The 27306-nt window shown below is 37.3% G+C and overlaps 1 protein-coding gene and 1 long non-coding RNA gene across 8 annotated transcripts in view; one reads left to right on the top strand and one right to left on the bottom strand.

Annotated features, from left to right (window-relative positions):
- Positions 1 to 27306, bottom strand: part of LOC143039600 (uncharacterized) — a 96840-nt gene that overhangs the window by 22377 nt on the left and 47157 nt on the right. For 4 of the 6 annotated variants that reach the window (XR_012967654.1, XM_076209848.1, XM_076209851.1 and 1 more), the window contains 10 exons: positions 24177 to 24285; positions 22904 to 23047; positions 21673 to 21770; positions 19636 to 19756; positions 18921 to 19027; positions 18391 to 18538; positions 11354 to 11398; positions 3434 to 3594; positions 2751 to 2856; positions 1922 to 2010 (listed from right to left, as the gene is read on the bottom strand). Coding sequence is in view for 5 of the 6 variants with exons in the window: in XM_076209848.1 (XP_076065963.1) it covers positions 1922 to 2010; positions 2751 to 2856; positions 3434 to 3594; positions 11354 to 11398; positions 18391 to 18538; positions 18921 to 19027; positions 19636 to 19756; positions 21673 to 21770; positions 22904 to 23047; positions 24177 to 24285 (1128 nt within the window). In the remaining variant the exon portion in view is untranslated. The remainder of the gene's footprint in view (positions 1 to 1921; positions 2011 to 2750; positions 2857 to 3433; positions 3595 to 11353; positions 11399 to 18390; positions 18539 to 18920; positions 19028 to 19635; positions 19757 to 21672; positions 21771 to 22903; positions 23048 to 24176; positions 24286 to 27306) is intronic. The other 2 variants (XM_076209849.1, XM_076209850.1) reach the window with 2 other exon arrangements.
- On the top strand, positions 6202 to 21802 carry LOC143039603 (uncharacterized). 2 transcript variants are annotated; one of them, XR_012967657.1, is made up of 3 exons: positions 6202 to 7325; positions 12967 to 13048; positions 21687 to 21802. It is a non-coding gene; the product is annotated as an uncharacterized LOC143039603 (long non-coding RNA). The 2 variants fall into 2 exon arrangements; XR_012967656.1 differs by lacking the exon at positions 12967 to 13048 and adding an exon at positions 12450 to 12512.

Genomic DNA, 27306 nt, shown 5'->3' with positions numbered 1-27306 from the left:
TACACCTTCACAAACTCCATCACTACCTTAGTCCCTCCTCTGATCCTTCTACATGTGCAGTGTCATCAGCAAACAACAACTGGTTTATCTTCCATTTTTCTCCATTTTCTTTAACCATCTCCAATCTCCAGCCCATTACCCTTGCATTTACCTCCTGCACCACCCCATCCATGTACACATGGAACAGCCATGGTGACATGACACATCCCTTGCAAAGTCCATTTCTAATTCTAACACAGGCTCTACTACTCCTGTAAAAACTCAACTGCTCTTAACATGTTAACAACTTTCCTCTATCCAATATATCTGCAAAACCTCCCACACTACCTTCCTGCCTACCTTGTCATAAACCTTTTCCAAATCCATACAGGCTAAAAATACATCCTTACCCTCAGGTAAAGCTTTCTCACATATCTTACCACAAAAATCTGATCCACGCAACCCCTACCTGTCATAAACACACATTGTGCCCCACCAATTACTCCCCTGTTCCTCTCCTAATCCTCTAAATTAAAACTCTCCTTTAAGCCTTCCTGACTACACTCAACAAAATGATCACATTTGTCCCATTTTCCCTTGTAAAGTGGAACCAGTCCTCTGGTACTCACCCTCTTTAAGACAAACATTAAACAGTCTCACCAGCCACTCCACTATCACTATATTTCCCTTTTTTAGGTACTTTGCATGACATCCAACTAACCCAGATACCTTACCTGCTCTCATAATTTTAATAACTGCTTTCACCTCATATTTTCTTATTTCTCCCCATCTCCCCCATTAATCACTGTAATTTTCTTAGCACCTTCCACGGCAATCACCTTTCCCTCCTTATCCTCCTCAACATTTAACAGCTCCCTAAAATACTCTGTCTATCTTCCTCTTACCACTGCCTCTTCCTTTTTCATCTCTCCGTCTACACCTTTTACATTTTCTTCTCTACTTGAATCGCCTCCCCTTCCCCTCTTAATTTCCTTCCAAAACATTTTTTATTACTTTCAAAATTTTCTGTCATACTTTTACCCTATCTCACATCTGCTCTCATTTTCCCCTCCTTTATCTTGTTTTACTTCTTTTGTTTTTTCTTTGTACCTCTCATATGTTTCTCTTGCCCTATTTGGAACCAATCTGTGAATGCTTGCTTCTTCTCCTCTACAACCTTCTTTGCTTCATCATCCCACCACTCACTACCCTTCCTTCCATTTCCTTTCATCCTCCTTATTCCACACACCATCTTTGCACACCTTGTGACTCCCTCCTTGAAACATCCCTATTCCTCCACTCCTAGCTCTTCTCTATCCTTCACTTCCTCCCATTCTTCTCTCAGCTTTTTCTTGTACTTCATTTCCTTTTCTTTCTCATTTAAGTAGTTTACTCAAAGTACCTTCCTACCTTCTATCCTCTTCCCCTGACATTCCATGTACCAGGATGTAACACTTCACCCCATACCATACAACACATAATGGAAGACTGCATTATACACAATCATGCACGCAAACAACACAACATACACTCTATAAAGGATTTGTGGGAAAACCCAGTTTCGGCTGTGGCCTTCCTTGGGGAGACGGGACTGCTCGGACAGACAGTCTAGGGAACGGGAACGACAACAACAACAACAACAAACATGTACATCCAAAACTCTTCCTACTCTTCTCCTGGGTACCACTATATAGTCCATTAAAACCCTATCTACCACCCTCTCCCATGTGTACTTATGCTTGACTTGCTTCCTATACACTGTGTTAGCTATCATCAACTCTTTCTAAACATATCTCCACTTTCAACTCTCCACTATGCAAAGAGTGCATGACTTACTAACTGAATGCACTTTCCTAAAGAATCTACCAATTTGATTATGCTTGACAATGTTGATGAAGATGAGAATGTCATAACAAATAATAAAATAAACATGTTATCATACCTGTAGAACTGGGATTGTTGAAGAGGAGGCACCCTGCTGGGTACCTGGTTTTGTTAACTGAGCAGCTAATTGAGAAGAACTTAGTTGACCTGAAAGAATGTAAATACATACATATATACATATACCAAGGCTTTTTCCCCCTTACAAGGGAGGTAGCCAAAAATGAAAAGGCATAAAATCATTCCCACCCATTCCATCCCTGAATACACTCCACACCCCTCCACCCTCCCTCTCATCTTAGCACCTCCTGGATGACGGGTCATCCCTGCACCTTGTCCACTGCCCTGGGTCAGAAGCAGTGTCGCAAGACACAGCACATCTACAGCAAGGCCGCTTCATTAAATCAGCGATTTGCTTCATAAGTCTATCTATATACTAAGGGTTTTTTCCCCCTTATAAGGGAGGTAGCCAAGTCAAAATGCACATACCAATTCCAACCCCTTCCACTCCTATCCATCACCTTTTCCTCACTTTCATCTTTGCTCCTTTTGGATCAAGGGTCATCCCTGTATCCCGCCCACTGCCCTGGGTCAGGAGCAATGCAGCAAGAAATATCTTCATAAGTACATACCAAGTATATACCAAGGGTTTTTCCCCCCTTACAAGGGAGGTAACCATTTCATCCCCACATACATTTCCATTCATCACCCTTCCCTCCCTCTTTTCTTGGCTCCTCCTTATTGCATCTTCATATATGTACTGTACTCTGATCCTTCCATCAAATGTGTGAACAAGGCTTTATGCTATTTGACTAACATATGTAAACAAGGCTTTATACTTCAATTCACTCATTATCTAAACTGATAACATACAATATAATGTGACATACTTATAGGAAGCTGAACAACTTGACCCTGCTGAATCGTTGGTGGGCTGGCAATCATAACTGTCGTAGCTGTTGTTACAGCTGTTGTTGCAGACATTTTGGTGACGACCTGAATGTGAAAAATCATTTGTGTTCAAGACGTGGCATGGAAGTGTCATTTCAGATCATTTATATACATACAGAGAGATAAAAAGACAGATGGGCAGAAGGAATAAATAATTTTGTTGGGTCAAGTCTCTTACATACTTATCAAATAATCTCCTTAGCCATTCCATTATAATTACTCCTCCCTTTGTTAATCATTCCAAATGCCTTCCCAACTTTCATCTCATTTAATGCTACTTGCATCTACTTTTTTGCTATAACCTTATTCTCCTCTCCCATCAGTCACACTCCAGGTCCACTACCATAATCAAGGCCTTACAAGTTATTAAAAGATTACACATAAAAGCCTATGCTTACTTAGCTTATGCTCTTATAAACACATAAAAAGTAACATCTACAGGTTACTTTAGATGATATCAAAATCTATAAGAGCTGAAAATTTATGAGTAAACTTCAATCACTAACTAAAAACATACAATACATGACCACGGGCATAGCTCCCCTCCCGTATATTACAACTAGGTAAATGAAAAAAGTAAAATGTGTAATACTAATATAGAAGACAGATGATATAATCTTACATTGGTTGGCGGATGGGTTGTCATAACTACACCCGTGGAAGTGGAAACAGGAACATTAAGTGAAAGTGAGATTGGAACTGCCAGTCCCGGGATGGAGACTTGAACATTTTGTAAACCTTGAATATTTGCAGTGAGACTCTGCAGTCCAGCTACATTCAACCCTGTAACCAAAAGTCAAAATTCAAAAAACATAAAGAAGTTTTATCTATTTAGTAACATATTTTGATTACTATAAAAAAATCCAACTCAATCATTTAACCATATATGCACATATACAAACATTTATGACAATTCAGCACACCATACATTTACAAGATTAATCAACAGCAGGTTACCATACAATTGCAAATGTTTAATAACTGGTTAGTAGTAGACATAGCAAATATTAAGGGACTGGTTAGTTATAGTAATCTATTAAAAGCCATTCCATACAAAACTTTAAATACTAGTTACACTTAAGTCAAACTTACACACTGGGATCTATCAATTATGTCAGTTCAATTCTGCTTCCACAAATGTACCACTTAAATTTGTTAGTAAAAGCTTTGCATTATGGCACATTCCTTGTAGTGCATCTTGTGTCTTTCATTTGTCAGTGTACATACTTTCAAATCTTTTCCTGTTATTTGGTTAGTACTCATTACCCTATATCATCTATAATAAAGTAAATAACTGTGCATAATTTCATTATTTTTTTTAATTACACAAACAAAATCCAGCTGCAAACATTTGCATAAACACACACTGCGAGGAAAAGGAATTTTTTTTAAATGTATCTACAACTTGGGTGTGGACAATACGTGCCAAAGGGTGGTGAAAAATAAATTAAAAGACTATTTTAACCAAACATGTGAAACAACAAAGACAGCCAGTCATGACGTGGAAAAGGTGGGAGAAGAGAGAGAGGAAGAGGAAGAAGAAGAAAAAAAAAAAAAAAAAAAGAGGGGGAAGAGTACAGATTATATGAGACTGTACAGAGTAAACCAACACTGGAAAGGGTATTATTGATTAATGGAAAAAGAAAGCATAAACTGTTCTACAGGATTGCCAATGGTTAATTGAGATACAGAGATACAGTGGATGGAAAGTTTATGAAGAAGCATCAACACATAAGAAATCTAGAGAAGAAAAAAGATATCAGGAAGGAAGGCAGTGAACAGCAGTCCCACAATGGTTAGTTCTAGTACCTGTTACACTGCTGCTGTACATGGCAAAAAATGAGAAAATAATTAAAGAAATACGAAAAAAAAAACTAGACACTGACGCTCTTCCCCACCTCCCTCACCAGTAAAGATATAGAAACTGAAAAACTCCAAAGCTGAATGACCAGACAGGATCTCAAGCAACCACCTCAAACATCTTGACCGAACAGCCACATGAGCCTGACATTTCCAACTACTAGTTACACAACAAAATCCAAAACATCCAGAAAAAAACTCACATAATCCCAATCTTAAAACCCAACAAACCCCCTGAAAACCCTGCATCATACAGACCAAACTCACTACGATTCCAAATATTACTAATGAAAAGGCAAGAATCAAGTCAAAATACCAACCTCCCCCAACCAACATGGACTCAAGGAAGGCCATTCTATCAGCATTTTGCTTACAAACATATTGCCAGTACTGGTGTGATCCAACAAAAAGGCCCCACCAGAAACAACAGTTATGGTAACCAGATTAATGATTAAACAAAGCCTTTGACAAGGTCTCCAGACACATACCCCCCCCAAAAAAAAAAAGATTATTGAAACAGACATACAATGGCAAGAAGTGGTTAACCAACTTTATTGCAAGAAAATAATGCAGAATAAACCATAACAACCAAATCTCAAGATCAATGGAGTCCCTCATAGTGTAAAAAAAAAATTCATTATCATTGTTCAGTCACCTTCATGCATGATCTCCCAATCAATCAATCTGTTGCCCCTGGTCTCTCTTGCAGGAGACTTGCAGCCTTCAGGAAACTGGCAACAGCCACCAGGTGGGACCATAAGTCCCTCAGAGAAGAGATATTTTGTTGTCTGAGGATTATTGGTGTGGGGCATTGTAGTATCAGGTGTTCTGTGTCTTCTGTGAGCATCTGGGGGCAACTTGAACCTGTGGCCAGGCCTATTCTGTGTTGGTTCTATCTTAATAACAGATGGAGTTCTGATCACATGCATGCTAGTGTAGTTCTTGTTTGGTGTGGGAGGGTTTTCTCTGTGGAGCTTACATCTAGGGTTTATTTCTGGAGTACTGAGTTTGATGGTCTTTCTTGAAAGGCTTGTTTAGTTATCTGTGTGTGAATGTTTTGTGGTAGGTTTTTATAGATGCTTGAGTCATAGGTTTTTTTTTTTGTGGTTGTGAAATGTACAGTGAAGAATGTCTATGATTCTGGCATAGAATTGTGATCCTGTCATTTTCATGTGATGTTCTATTGGGAGGATTTTGGTTTCTATAAATGTCCTATAGGGGTGGTTTTGGTGCATCCTGTTATTAATTTTAGTGCTCCATTTTGTAAAGTTTGTAAGTTTCTTGTGTTCAATTTGCTGATTGTTGGGAACTATGCTGTGGAGGCATATTCTAGGGTTTATTGATGGTTATTAGTTTCTTTTTGTTGTCCAAAGTCAGTGCTAGTGATGATTTTCAATAGATTTGTTTTCTTTTTTATTGTCAGGCCTTTGATATGTGGGCTGAATATCATATGAATATCAAATGTTAGACCCAGAATTTCTGCGTTCCTTTTCAATGGATGGGTGTGACCATTTACTTTTGCTATGGGGTCGATTTTTGATTCATGATTGGCTTTAGTATTGTTGCCATTGATTTCCGGGGTGAAACTTCCATTCTGCTATTTCTGAGCCATTGTTCTAGTTTGTTCAACTAGGCTTGGGTGTTCTTTGATATTATTTTGTATTTACTGTGCTGGGTTATTATTGTCAGTTCAGGAGTTGGTATACCCATGAAGAGGTGGATATTTGACAATTTTGGAGAACAGAGATGAAGAATGAGATGTTCAATTGGAGAGATGTGATTAGTGGGGTTCTACAAGTCTCAGTACTGGCACCTGTAATGTTTTTTGAAACATGTCAATGATATGATGGATAGCATATTCACTTATGACACTAAGATCATGAAAAAGAGTTAACCACCTTGAATACAATGATGCCTATGTAGGTGTCATGAGGCACCAGTGAGTATATGAGAATGTGTTGACTTCCTGATTATATTTATTTTGTAGTTGTAGCTGAGTGATCCCCATATTCTATGAACAGGCTTGATCATGTTTTCTGTGGTTACAAACATTCTGGGTGAAAGAGAATAAGTATAACAGCTGTAACTTTATATTTTATAGTGTGAGTATTGTGGTGCATCATTGCACATCAGCCAGCTAATGTGCATGTGAATATTTGACTCATATTGAAGAGGTTAATGTGAAGTGGACTCCAAGATATTATAGGAAGAACTAGACAAGATTTACATATGAAACCAAGAGCAGATGGAGAAAAAAAAAAAAAAAATTGCAGTTCTAGAAAAGGGCAAAAGTAAGAAGTGTCTGTCATAGAGTTGTCCAATGGGAAATGAAACAATCAATAAAGCAAAGGAGGAAAGGGATCTAGAAGTCTTGATTACAGATTTGTCACCTGGAAAATACAATAATAAAATAATGACGGATATGTACACTGTTGACAAAATTAAGATAACATTTCACAATACTGAAGAAGATAAGATAAAACTTACTGAAAATCTTATCTGTCCCTGACTGGAATAGGCAGTAGTGTAGTCTCCACACAAAAAGAAAGGTATAAAAATAGAGAGAGAATACCAAAGACAGCAACTAAAATGATCCCTAGCCTGGCTGACAATACATATCAGGAAAAAAAAAAATATTGCCAACACTGAAAGAGGTAAGAAAAAGATGACACGATTGCTCTCTTTAAAACAGTGAAAGATGTGAAAGAACTGACAGGGAGAATTTATTAATATGGGATAAGAGCATATCATAATGTAGCAAAAAAAAAAAAAAATAAAAAAAATAAATAAATAAATAAAATAAATAACAAATAAAAAAAATAAAAAATAAAAAAATAAAATAGATAAAACTAAAACGGTAAAATAAATAAAATAACAATAGGACAGAATGTCCAAATGACGCCAACATAATTTCCACATGTGTACTAAAGGGCTTTTTCTATATTAAAAAGTGGGTGGCCTAGTCCAAACACATATCCACCCCACAACCTTCCAAAAAGCAATCATCGCCCCTCCTATCTTAGGAGCTTATGGATGAAAGGTCCTCTAGTTTTTAAAAAAAATCTAGCTCCAAGGCAATACAGGGGGACTGAGAGCTGCTTCTACAGTAGGATGTAAAAGTTTTCATGTGTGGAATAGATTTAAAAGAAAAAACCTAAGCAGACTGCAAGTCTGGCAAGTAAAGACACAGAGATGGGACCCCATAAGCATAGATTTAATCCTGTACATTACAACTGTGTAATTGCACTTGGGTAAACACACAAAATCTGATCGTTACGTGAAAAATAAAATAAGGCTTTAAGTAGAATGATGTACAACTAGCAAGCAGAACCATATTTAATGTGCATTTATTACTGGTGATATTAAAGGATCAAATATATAAGGTGTTAAAAGCAAAATTGGTGCTTCAGTCACTGGATAAGCGATTATGGAGTATTTTATACTGTAGGCACCAAACCACACTTTGATTAGCTGTGATGGCAAATCATAGTTCCAAGACAATTTACCAAAAGCATGCTGAATAAAATACAAGTGTTTTTAAAAGAAAATAAATCTGTGGTAATACTATATAACAAACTCAGTGAGAGAGAGGTTAAAATATTGAAGAAAGTTAGTTAAATAAATATTTCTTGATTACAATCATACCATAGGTTGAGAGAGAGAGAGAGAGAGAGAGAGAGAGAGAGAGAGAGAGAGAGAGAGAGAGAGAGAGAGAGAGAGAGAGAGGAAATTCTAACTACACAATTGGAAAAGAAAAGAAAAAAAGAAAAAAAAAAAGAAAAATAAATAAATAAATAAATAAATAAAAATAAATGTATAAATAAATAAATAAATTAAGAACCAGGTGGAAGTTGTAAGGATATAAACAGTTTCAACCATGGAAAATCCATGAGTATAACATTCTATGGATTAAGATTTAGTCTGCCTTGATGGCCCAGTGCAGGACCTGAGGCCTGTCATCAAGGGGATGTTACAGCCAGTGTATCTTTGCTATGGTGGCTTGAAAAGGTTACGTGTGTAGTGCAACGTAAACAGGAAGTGTAAGGGCAGTGTTGGAATGGCTGTGGTTATGAATGTAGACAGTTACCAATGTAATTAGTATGGGTATGCTGATCAGCAAGACAAGATGAAGCAAGACATATCAGCTCCACAGCTTTGGGTGTTAGGCCCTGCTGTGGAGGTGTTGTATCTATTGTTTCTGACACAGGCAATGGATGAAGGGAATGGATGGCCCTTCATCCACATAGAGTTACGATAGAAGGGAAAATAAATGAGAGTTTGATGGATGTGAGATGCGTGAAGGGTGGAGCCTTGGCTGGCTACCTCACATACAAGAGGGAAGAAGCCTTTTGGTATATAAACAGATGGTACTGATTTACATTATACTCTGAAAGCATGATCAGAGGGTTAGCTATTGTTAAGAGGTGATCCTTCATTAGCCTGATATTTTCACTAATCTGGCACTCCTTAGGTCCCACTTGTGCCGTATTAATGAATGGCGACTTGTACAGTATACAGGAGTACGGCTACACTCATGGGGTCTTATCTTTATGTCTCTACCAGTCAATCTATGGATTTAAATTTGTTATAATTTCCTTGGAGGGGCAATGAATAGGTTTTGGATGGGTATGATGGGTGTGAGGCAGGTGTGTGCTTTGATTTGGCTACCTCACTTTTATGGGGGAAAAGCCCTTTGATATGTGTGTTTGTATATATGCATGTATTTATGTATGTATGTATATATATATATATGTAAGTGCATTTTCTGAATGGACTATTTCATTATCCTGGTTAATCCACCAATCAATGCATCTGTATAGATTCTTTTTTTTTTAATCTCTTAAGTATCTTGTCTTTTTCAATTACTTTCCATGAATTCTTCTTGCTCCCCCTTCCCATAATCAAAGATCTCTAAACTCTGTCTACTTCTTTAACAGACCTGAATACAGTAACCATGTCACCTCTCTCTCTCTCTCTCTTAATGATGGCAGATCTGCTCAATTATATTCTCTCATTTTATTTTTTTCTATTTTTATTTTTCGATCATATCTATTTATCTTTTTTTTTTTTTATTCTTTTTGGTGTAGCCTCTTGCGGCTGGGCACCACAGCACTACTTACATGATCTATATTTGAATCCAAATTTGGTTTTCTTCCAAGCTATCCATCTTTTCTAGATATCTGATCCATTTTCCTTTTACAATTCTCTCATATAATTTAGCAAACAGTGCTAAGATCCTAGTCTAAATTCAGGGGTTCCTCTTGATTTCCACATTTAGAGGTTGGTACCAAGTTGGCCCTTGCCAAATCCTGAGGCTCTTTCCCTTCTTTTGATGAATATACATTTAGGCTGACAACTTTGGCTACCAGTTGTTTTCTGCATTCCTTAAGCATCCAACTGGGGATGCTCTCAGGCCCTGATTTTTTTTTTTTTTTTTTTTTTTTTTTTTTTTAAAGCTAGCATTTCAAATAATTCATATAATTCCTTCATTTCCACCTTTATGTCCTTCAATACAACATCCCTAGTTTTTTCCTTTTCTTCCACAAAGTTACTCTCCTTAGCGAGTACTAATCTGAAACTTATACATTATTTTAGCTTGTACTGTCATGTATTCATAGACCATTCCTATGTATAGGTTTACTGATTCCTCCTTTATGTTTTAGTTTACCAATGATAAACCTGTAAAACAGTGACTTCAGATCCTTTCTCATGCCTCGTGACACCTTCTGTCCTTTTACAGATTTCATTCTGGCCAATATCATGCAATTTTGTTCAGCTGTAGATTGAACACTATGCTAACGGGTTTAAAGCTCACTTAATAAACTCCTCAGCAATACTGATGCTTCTTATAGATTTTGGGCTACTGCCAGGTGGTTTTATCCAGCTGAGGGCAGGACCCTGTGCTGAAAGGGCCAATTGCCTTAAGATAGAACTTTGGAGCAATATGGACAAGTCACAATGACGGAAGCAACTGGGTATGACATCACACTTATACTAGAGTCAGAGTCTAAGGTGAAGTTAGAATATTACTTGAGCATTTTTTTGAAGTTTGAGTTGATTCTGCCCTCAGACATATTTATTTTCAATGAAGTCACTTTTTTCACCGACTCTAACCAGAATTTAGCATGTGGTAATACCAAGACCTGACTTTACACAGAACAATCAAACCACTCTGGCAAAGCTAAATTCCATGGGCTATCTTAGTTTAATGTGCAATCAACCTGAAATCAAATTATCTTGTCTACAAAATAAAATAGTTAAGGGAAGACTTTCAAGAGGTTAGTGTTCAAACACAGTAAAAACAGAACTAAATAAAGAAGCATAATAAAACTGACATTCAAAACATACAAGCATTAGATGAGAGAGAGAAAGACAGAGAGAAAGAGAGTGAGAGAGAGAGGAGAGGAGAGTGGAGAGAAAAGGGATAGAGAGAGAGATAGAGAGATACAGAGAAGAGAGGAGTGAGAATGAGGAGAGGAGAGGAGAGAGGGAGGGAGAGAGAGAGAGAGAAAGAGAGAGAGGAGAGAGAGAAGAGAGAGAAGGGAGAGAAGAGAGAGGAAAAGAGAGAGAAAGAGAGAGGACAGAGAGAGAAAAATAAGAGTGTGTGTCCTGACTTGGGTTAGAGAAAGCAAAAGAAAAACTTAACACCAAAAAAACTGATAAGCTGAACCATGATACATACCATACTTCTGTGAGTGGTTGGATGGAGACTTGCTGTAATTTTTTTCTGCAATGTTAACAACACCAATAAGGGGGTTGGAATAAACCAGGAAAATCAAATACTAAAGGCGTATCAATTGTGGCTCCAGCAAACCTAAAGTGTCAAGCAACCTCACCTGACCTACCACACACTCCGTGCCTCATCAGTACAAGCGTACTTATAGGGAGAGGGGTTTGTCTTTTATATCAATGTGGATGTGGCCAAAGCACATATATGCCACAAGGGCAAGGCAGAAATATAGTAACAGTCATTAAATAGAGTCATAACAGGGACCCCCTTAATATGGAGAAATTATGTTTTTTGTTCAAGCTCAGGATAAGGAATTTTGTGCAACTGTCAGAGTAAATGCTGGACTAAAGAGTCTTGACTGATTAAGATATTTTTCAAGCTGGAGTGTGTCCCTTCAGCTGCATAAAATTAACCTCTCCTTCACCTGCATGATAGCCATGCAGTACATCTCCATGTTAAAGAAGTGTATAGTTTGACTACTTCCATATGTTTGCACATTATAATGATCTTATATGTGGTCTGAACCCTTTGAATAAAATCCTAGTTAGCATGTCTTATTGTGGTTGTCACCAGGCACTTATATATTTGAAGGAAACTACATGTTGAAGGGCACCTTCAAAATTAACATCACACTCAACATAAACATTCCAATCTGTCACTAAAGGGACTCGTTAACCTGTAATTGCTAAACAGGACAATATGTCCCAATAGACTGGGTTATATGGAATGCCATGTAGGACATGTGTGGACTGCATGTTAATTCAAGTGTACACCACCTGTACTCAGTGTTTGCCATATGTCTGTACTTGAAAAAGCTGTAACAAGCGAAATGTCGTACCAGTAAAGGTTTCGATCTCACACGGTGTTGATTCTCACAGTGTACACCACCTCTTGGTCCCTCGCACTAAATACAACCCGAACAAGTCACAATGGGTACTTGCATACCTCAGTACATGTGTATCTGTGAGGGAGAGTAGTCATATGACAGACCCTATAAAATCCTATTTATTTCTTCATTTTGTTTATTTATTTAATTTTTTTCTTGCAGTGAGCGAGATGCAGGGATGACCCATCATCCAGTAGGAGCCAAGAAAAGTGGGAGTGAGGGATGGTGAATGGGATTTGAAGTGTGTAGGGATATTTGAAATGGGTGGGAGTGGATTTATGCCTTTTGACTTTGGCTACCTCCTTTGTGAGGGGGAAAAAACCCCTTGGTGTATGTATGTTTCTATATTATATTGTGATATCTATCTTATCCTAATTTCCAGAAAAACTACCCAGCAACATGATAATACTTTGATATGATTCGGTCCGGCATGAAATTTTCTTAAATTTTTTGTTAATTTTTTTTTATACAAGACCTGTTAGAAATTTCAGTTTATCTTGTATTATCACATTGTGCTGTGTAACAAAATTTACTGCACTATGGAATTAAGTAATAGAGGATCTAAAGCTGAATAAAGTAAACTGGTGGCTAGAAAAAAAGTGCCACAGTCCAACACAATTAAATCATGTGAGGTTTAATAATGATAATAACAGTTCCCTTGTTGACTGTAAAGACGCAGTTCCAAGGCAGCTGGCAACAGTACTCAAGCCCTCTCATAGATCTCTCTGGGAAGAATCATTGGACTGCAATCTGTTGATTTGGTGAGTAGACTGTTCCTATGTCACTGGCTTACAATAGTAAGAGCAGGGCAGTTGTTGCCATTTGTCAGCTCTTTTTATTGAAAAAGTGGAGAAAATAGATATAATTAATTAATTGAGAGAGAGAGAGAGAGAGAGAGAGAGAGAGAGAGAGAGAGAGAGAGAGAGAGAGAGAGAGAGAGAGAGGGGGGGGAGTGTGTATGTGTGTATTTACCTAGTTGTATTTTACGGGAAGGGGAGCTATGCTCGTGGTGTCCCGTCTTCATATCTCATTTTATCTAAACTATTTTTAAATTCATGTATTGTTTTTTGCACACACTACTTTCTCATCTAACTTGTTCCAACTGTCTATTACTCTGTGAGGAAAGCTGTTCTTTTTCAGATCTCTTTTATAGCTGTCTTTCTTGATTTTCTTTCCGTGTCCTCTTGTATTTCTATCATCCCATTTTATTAGGTCCTCTCTATCAATAATTTCTATGCCTTTCATGATTCTGTAAATAGCTATCAAATCTCCTCTCTCTCTTCTTTGCTCTAGTGTCTGTAGTTCAAGTTTTTGTAGTCTCTCTTCATATGATAGTTTTGAGAGTGTTGGTGCCAGTTTTGTAATTGCTCTTTGTATTCTTTCAGGTTTTTTTATACATTTTTTTTGTACTTGGTGACCACATCGTTGCTGCATATTCCAATCTTGGTCTTATCAGAGTGATTAGTATTTTCTTCACCATTTCTTAATCCAGGTATGTAAATGCCACTTTGATTGTTCTTATTAAATTATAAGTTTCACCAAAATCTTATTTATTTGTTTCTCAGGTGACATATTATTCATAACAATGACTCCCAGGTCCTTCTCATTTTCAACTTTTTTTATTCCTTCTCCCAATTTATATGATCCTGTTATTCTGTTTTTGCTTTTTCCAAATTCCATTATACTACACTTTTTATTGAACTCCATCTCCCACTTCCTACTCCATTCCCAGACTTTATTTAGTGATTCACAATCTTCTTCTGTGTTCACTTTTTTTTAATAGTTATGCATCATCTGCAAAGAAGCTCATATAACTCAATTTCTTCATCCATATCATTAATATATATAGCAAACATTATTGGGGCCAAAACTGTTCCTTGTGGAACACCACTTATTACTTCATCCCATTTTGAGTGTTTGTCTTTTATCACTGCTCTCATTTTTCTTTCTTGCAAAAAGTCTTCCATCCATTTAAGCAGTTTGCTTTGTATTCCTCCTTTGGTTTCTAATTTCTTAAGCAACTTCTTATGTGGTACTTTGTCAAAAGTTTTTTTTAGGTCTAGAAATGCACAATCAGCCCATCCATCTCTTTCTTGTATTATATCTATTAGCCTGGAATAGAAACATATTAAATTGGTGATGCATGATTGTCCTTATCTGAATCCAAATTGCCTTTGATTTAGCACATTTTTTTTTTTTCCAAATATTTTACCCATCTACTTTTGATTATTCTTTCACAAATTTTTGCTATTGTACTTGTTAGAGAGACTGGTCTATAGTTGGTAGGGTCTTCTTTATTTCCCCCTTTATATAGGTACTATATTTGTTTTTTCCAATCTTTTGGAACTTTTCCTTCTTTCAACAGAACTGTTTATTATGCTATGTATTTTGTCTCCCAGTTCATTCCTGCATTCTTTCAAAATCCAGTTTGCTATTACATCTGGTCCATGCGATTTTCTGACATCAAGATTACTCAAGTGTTTCATTATTTCATTCTTTGTTACTTCTATTTCTTTCATATGGGGGACTTTCTTTTTCCATTCAATCTCTTCAGGTTGTATGTTCTCCCTTGTAAACACTGATTTAAAATGCTTGTTCATAATTTCTGCCATTTCTATTTTCTCTGTGTATTCAACTCCTCCTCGTCTTAATTTCTCCAAATCTTGTTTGTTTTTCAGTTTATTGGTTACAAATCTGTAAAAATAATTTTGGTTGATCTTTACATTTTTCTATGACATCTTTTTCATATTTTCTCTTTTCCTCTCTGCACACTTGTACATATTCATTTCTGTAACAAGTATATATTTTCAATTTTTCAGGTCTTTTGTATTTCTTCCATTTGGTCCAAGCTTTATATCTTTTGTCTTTTAACTCCCTAAAACTTTTGTTGTACCAGCACTTTACATATTCTTTTTCTTGTTTTTATCTTGGGACACAATTTTCCACTCCTTTTTTATCAATTTTTGTCAAAATATTCCATTTCTCTTCCACTGTTGTTTCTTCTTTGTATATTACTTCACAGTTTTCTTTTTGAAAGAATTCTCTTATTTTATCAAAGTTTGTTTTTTCATACATCATTCTTCCTTTTCTGTATTGTTCATTTCTTTTCATGTATTTTTCCTCATTTAGTTCCAGTTCAATCAATATGGGGTCACTTTTACTTATTGGTGTTTTATATTCAATCTTTTCCACTATTCTAGGTTCAGATGTGATTATTAGGTCTAGTCTCAATGGTTCTTCATTTCTATACCTAGTGTTCTCCTGTATCCACTGTGTCATTGTATGGTCAATAATCATCTCGAGTAGAACATTTCCCCATGAGCCGTCTCCACCCTTTACTGTCATCTCTTCCCAGCAGATTTCTTTGCAATTAAAGTCGCCCATCATAACTATTCTTCCTCCATCTTCCATTATCTTATTTAATGTTATCCTTGTGTCTTCTAACATAATTTTATGTTCACTCTCTTCCCATGAGGCTGTTTTTGGAGGCACATAATTTATCACAAACTTTCTGCTCTTCCTATCTCTGTCTTCCACTTCGATCATAATCATCTCTACTGTATTCTTTCCATGTGACACACCTCACGTTTATATCCTTCTTAGTCAGGAACATAACTCCAACCCCTTGTTTTGTCTCTCTGTTTCTAATCCAATAATTATATGCATCATGTCCGACACTGTTGGGTGGTAGTGGACCTTTTAATTTCGTTTCTACAATTCCCATTATATCCGGATCTTTTTCCTTCAGATAATCATTCAGCTCATTCAATCCTGTTATTAATCCATCTATATTTGTGTAAGACACTCTTAGTTTTCTACCACTTCCATTGTATTCTCTGTTTCCCTTTTGTTTTTCTCTAGTATGTCATATTTCCTTACTTTCATATTCACTACTCTCCAATAGAATTTCTCTTTTTCTGACTCTGTTCTGTTCTCGTTTTTTTCCTTAGCTTCATGTCTTTTCTTTTTTTCCTCCTCTCTTTCCTCTTTATTCATTTCTCTTTTTATCCATACCTTTTTATATTGTTCACTTGCTGCTAGTTTCCCTGCTTTTGCTAAGATATTCTCTGCCGTCGTTTGTGACCTGAATTTAATCTTAATTGGTCTGGTCTTGTCTGTACTATACTTTCTGAGTCTATACATCTCTTCAATTTGTTTCATGATTTCAGGTTCCTCTTCCTGAACTAATTCTAGTAAACTGCTTATTTTTTCTTTTTCCTCGTTGATTCTTGTGGTTCTATTTATCTTCCATTCCTCATATAATTATACATTTCTTTTTATCTGCTAAGTCTCCTACTATATTCTCCTTCTGTCTCATCACTTTAATAACTGAGTCTTCAGTTTGTTCTTTCATTTGCTGTTTTATTATGTCAGTAAATGCAACTTTACTATTTTCTTGGATTTTTTTCCAACCCTGTGCTTCTTTTGCTATGGCCTCTTTATTGTCTTTATTATTCCTCTTTAATTCCTCATTCTCTTTTTTTACTTCTTTTAACTGTCTTTTTAATTCTTCTATTTCTTTAGTTAAGTTTTTGTTCACCTTCTCTAGTTCTTCCAATTTTTCAACTCTCTTGGCAATCTTTGCTATGTTACCGAACCTACTTTCCCAATGTTCGGTAATTTTTTCAAGTTTTTCCTCTAGTCTTGCTAATCGGGGGAGGTTGGTATCCCCCCCCCCTCATTAAATCCCTGGAAATTATTATCTTCACCTTCCATTGTGCTGCTCTTATCTATATTTCTAATGTTTACATTTTTGTTAGTCCCTTCATCTAGAAAATCATCCTCGGTCCTTCTCTTGTTTACAAGATGCCTGGCCTCCTGGACCAAGTCCTCCCCTTCCTCATTTCCTTCCATTTCCCTCCCCTTCTCCTTTTTTATCACCTTCCCACTACACCACAAGCTTTCCCCTTCCCTATAAATACAATAAGGTACTTCCTTGACATTGAGATCCACGTAGATTTCGCTTTTTCTTCAGAACTCCAATTCTCGCCGTCCATCCGACGAAAGTGTGTGTGTGTGTGCTTGGATCCAGTCTGAAGACTTAGTGTCAGCCCTTAGATGCTGCATTTCCAGATGGAGTGATGGCAGTGACCGGTTTTGAAAATGGGTGTCAGGAAAGTGATGATGATAATGATGATAATGATGATGATGATATGGTTTAATGTCACAAACTCTCCCTATCGGAAGGCTAGGATGGTGCCCCTCACTAAGGACTTTGTAGCATGGAATTTAATGAACCATGCCCTTCATTCAACTTCACCGGTGGCAGGGTTCGAGCCACCATCCCCTCGACCTTCACTGCAATTAACAGCGCCTTAACCTGCTCAGCCAGGGAAGTGATAATAACAATAACTGTTGCCTTCTTTGGGCTCTTCCACAGATCTCTTTGGGAAGAAACTCATGTGTGTTGTATTGGTATGGGGCAGTTCCTATGTCACCAGATGAAAAAAGTAGGAGGGGAAGAGTCGCCAGCCATCAGCTCCCAATATGTAAAAAGGTAGAGGAAATACAGTTGAAGTTGACAGACAGAGATCTTGAGCCAGTCCCAAAAACCAAGTTCAAGCCTCTTGGGGCTGCAGCTCCAGATGGAAGTGAAGGGGTTGATGGGTTCTGAAAACAGGCGGTAGGGAAATGATTCATTCTGTCATCAATGTCGCAGGTTCAACACTCGCAGGTACCCAGCATTGGTCCCCCATATAAATGGTTTGGCCACTGTGAAAACTGATAAGAGAACTAGAATGTGGTGCCAGTAATGTGAGGTTGCTGGACAAAGTAGGTCCACTCTGCCCATCTCAATACCCCTCAAGGCCAGGGCAGCCTTTTACAAACTAATCTACATAATAAGACTCATGCAGCTACACTGCAAGGAAAGATTTCATTCAAAAATTTAAAATAACAACTTAGGACACAATTCAACAATTTTGAGAAAAGGAAATAAAGTACAGATCCTAATGTGACTCAAAAATGAAGATGAAGAGGGAAGTGATTGGAGTCATGCTGCTTGACAACACAAGACTAAAAAAATGCAATGAGGAACAGTACCTTCTAGACAGTGAAAGAATCCTGACTGTATTACTCAGAAACAAAGGACCACAATATTTACCTGGTAGGTTCAGGTTGGCAATGTTGATGTTCGGTGGTGGCCCTGTACTGCCACTGTCACTACGAAGAACAGCTGCAGCAGCAGAGCTTCCAACACTGGCTGTACTTGATATCAGGTTGGCTGGGGACACTTTCACCACACCTGCCTCCTTGAACAAATACGAGAAGAAACTAAAGAACTGACAAATTTTCATGAGCCTCAGGTAAAGACATTCCATGAATCATGAATTGGTGGTGCTGGGAGTAAATACACAAGCTAGGCCAAGGAGATTGATGGATAGAATGAATGAAACCAAAACATATCTTTAATCTCTTTCAAATTCAGTCAAAAATCTAATACATCTTGCAACTGTTCTTCTCCTAGCTATCCTCACCTTGCTCTTGCTTTCATTTTCTTCCTTCTCTACCTCTCATAATATATAATATATACCTACAAAACACAGTGTTGGAAGAACTGGAAAACATCAGTTGGGATATCATGAAGAAGGAAAAACTAGTGCAGCTACCTTACATACGTCATCAGAATCTTACCTTGTTGGCAGCAGCAGCAGCAGCATTATTCGCTGACTGAGCTGACAAGCGTTCAAGTAAAGTGGGTCCTCTTCCTTGAGGTGCTGGATTGTCTGCTGATGGTGTACCTATTTCAAAGTTCACAGTTTACAAATTGTAGGATTATATGGACTGGTTTAGTCAAAATATGGTCAAAATCCTGATGCATGTGTATGCAGCCTGCACACATGTGAAAGACTGAAGAGAAAGAGGTGACATGATTATAATGTTCAGGTCACTAAAGGGGACAGATTGCATTGATAGAAGAGATCTTCTCATTAAACAATTGTGTACTACCCACAGTGAACACTCCTGATATAAAGGGTAAGATATGATGTTTATGAAAACCAAGTATAAAACAAGAGAGGATGTGATGCATAATAAGTCCAAGTTTCAGTCAATATTTCATGAATTTTTGCTATCAAGAAACATTAGTTACTTAGTTTTCAGTCAGGAAGAAAAAAATTAAAAATGCATAGATGAATTTTATCTGAAACCATGTTTGTAAATATTGGATGCATTAGTGCATTCTGACATTCTGAAAGACGGACAAACAAATTTTCAGGTAAACACCTGCCATAGCTTCGCAATCTGAAAAATATTCACACTAACATTACGAATAATTTGATACTTTTGGAATTCACCTTACAGTTTTTGCAAAAATATTCTACTTAAAATCAGCTTAATGCAAATTTACCTTCAAGAAGAGCTTGAAGACCAGGTGCATTGATTGTTGAAGTTGTGGATTCTGAGGTTGCTGGTGACTTGGATTGGTTGGTAACCAAAGAATCTCCCAAAGTTCCAACCTGGCTTACAACCTGACATCATAGAAAACATGAAGATAATATAATGTGATGTTAAATATGATGGCAATTCATTTTAATGTTGTGAGTTCCCCCATCAGGAGGCTTGGACAGTGCCTCTTACAGAGGACTTTGTAGTGTAGAATTAATGAACCATGCCCTTGGTCCAACTCACTAGTGGCAGGATTCATACTAATATAACCTCAATCTCTGCCACAAATAATGACACTAACCCACTCAGGCAGTAATGCTAAATATATAATAAATGAGTCATTTCATTTAACATCATGAACTTCTCTCAAATGGTAAATCAAATTACTGTGATAATAACAGTGAATGTAAGGAAATAATTTGGGTTTAGAGGTAAAACTTACCAGAATTGAAAAACTAATTGGTTTAATACAGTGGAACTCCACTTCTCAGAGAAGTCTAAGATGATGCTTCCTTATGAAGGGGTTTTTGAAGCATGGGAATTTAATGTAATACGCCCTTACTACAAACAGATGGAAGAGACAGCAGTAAGAGGAAGATGGGCAGAGTATTTTAGGGAGTTGCTAAATGTGAAGGAGGATAGGAAGGGACAGGTAGTTGCAGTGGAAAGCACTAAGAAAATGACAGTGATGAATGAGGAAAATGGAGGAGAAATGAGGTGAAAGCAGTTATTAGAATGATGAGACCAGGTAAGGCACCTGGGTTAGATGGGTGTCAGTGATGATGGACTGGCTGGTGAGGTTGTTTAATGTTTGTCTAAAAGAGGCTAGAGTGCCAGAGGACTGGAGGAGTGCCTGTATAGTTCCACTTTACAAGGGAAAAGGGGACAAGTGTGAGTGTAGCAGTTTCTGATGGATCAGTTTGAGTGTAATCAGGAATCCTTATGGGAGAGTTTTAATTGAGATTAGTAAAAGAAATGTGGAAAGCAGAGGTGGATGGAGTGAACATGAGGGGGTGACCAAGGACGAGGTAGACTGACAGGGTGAAAGGGGCACTGAGAGAGATGTCTGTTGAGGATGGAAGGGAAAAGACAGAAGATAAGGGTGAGTGGAGAATGGCTGTGTATGGATGATGCTGTGATGCATGGACAGGAGTGGGTGGGGGATGGGGGGTTAGGGAGTTGTTACATACATATACATATACCAAAGGCCTTTTCCCCCTACATGGGGGGGTAGCCAAAAAGAAAAAGGCACAGAAACCACTCCCACCCATATACATATATTTTGACACAGCCTGAAGGGAGTTCTCTCCATCTTCTCTTTTTCTGTGTTCGTACCATCTTAATGCTGGATGGTGTCCTGAATGGAGGTGAGTCAGTATAGTTCTTATTAGGAGGTGTGGTGAAGGGGGTGTGGCTTCAGTGTCTAATTTGATTTTTCATATTTAATTCTATCCATCTATCTTTATACCAAGGGCTTTTTCTCCCTTACAAGAGAGGTAGCCAAGTCAAAAGACATGTACCCACTCCCATCCACCACCCTGTCCTTCTTTCTTTACTTATTTTCCTATCTTCGGGTGTTGTGGACATGAAAATTGTTTTGGAGAAATGCTTGTTGATGTTGCATTGCTATTTTAGGTGATGGTATTCCCTCCCACCCCCCAAGTTACACCTACTGCTCCATGGGTAGGAGGAATTAAGTTTTTGAACCCTTGATGGTTCTCAGAGTACTTCACACTTTGCCATCTTTAGTCCAACTGTCTATTCTGTTGGTCAGTTTTTCACATACGATAGGAGTTCCAAAAATGGACAGTGAGAAATGTGGAAGTGAGGCAATGAGTGAGGGTGAGATCGGAGCTGTCAGACATGGTAGAACAGAGAATGCTTAAGTGGTTTGGGCATAACCTAGATTCCAGTGATGCTGAGCGAGTTTGAAATTTGGACACCAAGTTGTAAACATATTCCTCTATATTTCTACACCCTTTAAATCAGTTGAGCTTACCTGTGTTTTTGCAGGTGTTACAGCCTGAGAGTAAGCAGGAATGGGTCTGTTCAATTGTGCCGTTAATGATGGAAGAGAAAGCTTTGATCCACCAGGACCTGGAAAGTTGAGGATTCCATTTGTATCAGAGTAAGTTTAAAAATTACATAAAATATGACAATTCAATTTTGGAAACAGTTCTAATTTGAAAGTTGAAAATGCTAATTAATAAATTGAACCCAGTATATCAATATTCAAATATGAGTGCATTGATAAACCTAACAATTAATATTTATCAATGGGAAGGAATAAATAAATACATAAATACTTTTCAATCTCCCAAAGCATTTACATGCTTCTCTCAATCTACAACTTACCTCCACCTCTACTCCTCCCTTTACTGCCACATTATATCCCAAATATCTAAAACTATCTACTTCCTCCAGCCTCTCTCTTTTAAGACTTCTAACTTGCCACCATCCTCTCCCCTTGTACATCTCGTCACCTTACTTTTACCCACATTTTCTTTCAATTTCCTCCTACTGCATACCTTTCCAAACTATGTCACTAACTGGCTTAATCCCTCCTCTGACCCTGCCACAAGCAGTGTCATCAGCAAACAACAGCTGGCTCACCTCCCATTTTTCTTATGTCTCCTCTGTTTTCCTCTCCCATTGCTATAATTTCTTAGTGCCTCCTACTATTACCACCAATCCCTCTCTATCCTCCTCCAAATTCAACAGCTCTCTAAGTTACTCTGCCTATCTTCTCTTTACTGCTTCTTCTTCCATTAACACCTGTCAATCTATACCTTTTACCTTTTCTTCTCTACTTGACTTATCTCCCCTTCCTCTCTTCCTTCCAAAACATCTTTTTATTACTTTCAAATTTTTTCTGTCATACTCCTCCCCATTTTACATCTGCTCTCCTTTTTGCCTCTTTTATCTTATGTTTTGCTTCACTCTTTTCTCATGTTTCTTTTATCTTACTTTGCAATCAATCCCTGAATATTCACTTTTCTACTGACTTCTTTATGTATGGCACTAATTCACATGAGGGGACAAGTAGGGATGGTCACCATCTATATATATATATATATATATACAGTTCAAACAATATTTTTTCTTGCTGAAAGTCCTTCTCACCATTAATTTTGTACTCAAATAAAAAATACTAGATCCTCAACCAGTGATATTAGTACAAAACCATTTGTCTTATATTCACATAAATCAGTAGGTCAAAATGAGTTTACCTGTAGTAACAGCAACTGCCAACTTGGACAATACACTGCTCACACTAGAAGCTGCCCCAACTCCGGCATTAGTGGCAACAGTCCGACCACTGAGGAAATTGCTCAGGTTGAGGCCTCTTCCAACAACAACTTGCTGGCCTGTACCTATTAAATAAAATAGGTTATTTAATGAATAAGTGTATATTCTTCTCAGAAATTATATTACAAATATTGTACACAGGGTCCAGTGTTGGATACTTGTAAATGGTGGTCCTGCTGGACAGACATCAGAGAGAATTGTATCTCTGTTACCAGTCTTTAAAACCCATCAATACCCTCACTTCCATCTGAAGGTCCCTGAGGAGTTGACCTTATTCTCAGACAGGGCCCAAAATCTCTCTATCATCTATTTCTCTATACTAAAAAGTTTCTTCCCCCTTATAAGGAAAGTAGCTTGTCATGGTATGCACTCCTATCCATCCCACTCCCATCTGTCACACATTTCCTTTCTATCTTAGTTCCTAATGTATGAAGGGTCATCCCTGTCGCCTGCCCATTGCCCTAGTCAGAAGCAAGGCAGCAAGACAGAGCTCATCCGCAGTAAGGCCAGCTGCTTTATTTACATAGTGACCCTCTTTTTGTGTCCCTTCAAACAAAAACTGAGAAGACTAGGAGAAATCCTTTCAGGCTGAATCCATTTATATTCCCTTCACAACCATATTCACACCTATCTCTTGCCTTCTCCCTTCCCTGCTCAAAAGTCACTCCCCTTTAAGTCAAAGCCCCATTCACCCAATCAATCCAACTCATTATTGGTCTTCCCCTCAAGTTCACTCCATCCTACTCTGCCTTCTACATTTTTTTTTCTTTTTTCGTCATTCAATCCTTCCATGTGCTAAAACCATCCTCGCCATCCTTGTAACATCCACCATGCTTCTCAAATACTTCATCTGAAATACATTTATATTTATTTTTTCTGCCTCCCTTAAATTCCAAATATCTGCCCCATATAATGTCATAGGCACAACCACCCCTTCATACGGTCTTCTCTTCTCATCTATTTCCAGATACCCATTTCTCATGACATTTTTCATCCCCCCCCCCCAAGACATTTACTCGCTTCCCTCAATCTACAATTTACCTTCACCTGCACACCTTCACTCCCTGCACATCTTCACTCCCTGCTACATAAAACTATCCACTTCTTACCTCCAAGTTACTGCCCCCTCACCTCCTGTACATACAACTTTCCCACTTACTGATACATGCAAAGTACTAGTAAATCTTTCTTTACCTGATGCATGTGATGGCTGAGCAGTGATCAGGCTGGTAAGAGTGTTGGTCGTACCCATGGCAACTGGCTTTGTGACCACAGTCACAGATTTCTTTACTGACCCTTCACCCTGAGGAGCACAAACATAAATATTAGGAACAGAACAGCTACATTAATGAGACATAACCACAGACAAAAGAAATTGAAGTGACAGAAGGGTAAACTTAAAGATTTATGGCAGACACTAAAAGCTTTTGAGAAACAGGTAGAGAATGTATGCAAGACTAAGCTGAAGCAAGTAAATGATGAATATGAGCGAACTACGACAACACTCTCCATTTCAACTTTGAAGTGAAGCACTGTCCCCTTTGGAGCCTAAACAAATGACTGTTCCTGATTACAATTCAAGTTTAATGTTTTTCTCAATATACAAAAAATTACTGATTTGATTCCAAATATAGAACTTAGCACAATCTAGGCTACATCAAGTTCAAAACTGCTAAATCCTGTTCTCAGAACCAATATATATAAAACAAAATTCTTGGTCTTCAATGGGAATAAAACAATGTTGTTGTTCTCTACACTGTCCTGAACCTTTCTCAATCTTGCCATTACCCCTTCTAGCTAACACTATTAAATTCTATTCAGCTACAAGCCAACAATAACAGGTTTGAGTAATCTAATTTCAATTTTGTTCGGTCTGCTCCTCTGATGAATAAAACTGTACAAGGCACCATCATCATGGTGAAGATGTTAGCAGACACAAAACATGCACTAAATATTGCATATTAGAAGGATTTTACATTAAATCATAACCTTTTTCTGTCCTCTTTTGAGGAACTCAACTGAACCATTGGGTATTTTTATAGATAATGTAAGGTAGGGATAGTTGTGACAGAAGACACTAAACAAACAGCCTGACATAACATCAAAGAGTCAATATATATATATATGTATATATATATATATATATATATATATATATATATATATATAGAGACAGAGAGAGAGAGAGAGAGAGGGAGAGTAGGGGGTGAAAGAGATAGAGAGAGATGAGGATAGAAAGGCATGGGGAAAGAAACTGGGTCACCAGCATTTGTTTGGGGAAAAGAACTGAAAGAGAAGGAAAGAGTGACAGAAAAAGAAAAGGAAGAAAACAGTTATCATGGAATGTTTGATTCCAGCACCCTTACACCTCCTCTTAGTTAAACTTCTTATTCCTTGATAACATCTGTGACAGTCGTAGCAAAAGGATAGCAAACAGAAGGTTCTTAACATACATACCTCTCCCTTAGTTGAAAATGCCAAATTGAAAGAAAAATTGAAATGTATGCTAGATGGAGAAAAATATGATGGAAATTCTGTATTTCACCTCACAATGAAACTTAACTAGATCTTGCATACTTTCATATATTTTTTTTTTCTTATACATTTGTCAATTAAGTTCCCAAACTGACAATCTCATATGGATGTTTCATTCAGCCATCTTGTTGAACACAGAAACATCTTCCTTAAACATTACTCTTCTTCCTTAATTATTTGTTTTCATTATGTACAAAATAAGTCTAACAACTCTATAATAATCTCAAGATCTTTCCCATCATTTATAAAGTGAGAGGACCTAACCTACATTGCAACCAGATCCACTAAATATGGTTCCACTGTCTTTACCTACTAACCTGACAGCTTTATTTCAGTAAAATATTTCAATTAAATCATATATAGTTCTTTGTGAAACAAACTTGAAAGAAATGAAGGGAAGTGATTAACTTCTGTTCATTTAACAAGACTGAAGAATTAAAAATCAACAAAATAGAACTTGAGAAAAATTACTCAAGACCCTCAGCACAGTACCGGCTTGTGATGTGGGCAGCGCAATATATCTTTATGCCAAACCTGTTCTACATATTCATTTACTTTACAGATTCTGTAAAGCTAATATCTGCATCTGATTTGCCTATATTTGAGGTCAATTACTTGGCTGAATAACTCCTGCTATTAGCTCAGAACAAAATCTATAAATATACCCCAATATGCTAAAAGGGTTAAGCGTGAAATCTAATCCTTAGCATGTGGAACATTAGCTTCTTACAGAAATGTACACAATGCCTGATGACAATCATAACTACCATATCCCAATAATTCTCTGGTCTTATAAAATGTTCCTAATCACTTCCTATTTTTCACTCTGCACCTCTTCAATTCATGCACCTCATCAAGAATACTACAATGACCTAACCTAAATTTGGAATTCTAATAAACTTGCCCCAGTCTGCACACACTTTACTATGGCAAACTTTCAACAATAATTTCACTCCAAAGATTCTCATGTGACACCCTGTCAGAAGCCTATAACGACTATATGAACCATCTGTTGTTGAAGATAATAATTACTTTAAGAATACAATTGAAATTATCATGCTTCCTGCCTAGTAGCATACTTTGCAGGTACTGTTTTAACTAATGTAAGACAAGTTTGTTCAATAGGATGCCATCTCCTGAATAAAATGGTTGCAATTATCCTATCCAAACTAATCATTCCTGTGGTGTACCTTATGCACTTTGTACTGACTTAACAATTCTAAACATATCCAAAACTGAGAGAGTAAGAGAGAGAGAGAGAAAATAATGAGAAATGAGGTTTCAGATTGCAGAGAGATGACTAATGAGGTACCATAGGGCTCAGTTCTAGCATCTGAAATATTCTAAACATCAATGACACAATCTTATTTCATGATACTGCTAAGATCATTAATGAGTGAAAAGTGAAATGAAATATAAATTGTTATAAGAAGACCCATATATGATTTAAAAGTGGAGACAAAGAGGGATAAAAGAAGCAATGTGAAGAGAAAATGGAAAAAGGAAGAAAGAAGATACCACCATAAAGTTATAAAATGGGAGATGAACAAATAATAACCAAACATCATGAATTTCCCTTTTACATGGAATTAAGATAAAAGGAAATGGGAAGAGATGGGAGTGTATGGGATGGGTAGGGGTGGGTGCATGCCTTGGCCAGCTACCTCCCTTACAAGAGGAAAGAAACCTACTAATCACTATATATATATATATATATATATATATATATATATATATATACATATTGTACATACACTTAACCCTCGATTTAACGGACAAATGCGTGCAG

This window comes from Oratosquilla oratoria, chromosome 26 (assembly GCF_046742065.1).
Source record: "Oratosquilla oratoria isolate Oo_2021 chromosome 26, ASM4674206v1, whole genome shotgun sequence".
Taxonomy (NCBI): Eukaryota; Metazoa; Arthropoda; class Malacostraca; order Stomatopoda; family Squillidae; genus Oratosquilla; species Oratosquilla oratoria.
Note: the sequence above shows the minus strand (reverse complement) of the source record. Positions and strands in the feature narration are given on the sequence as shown.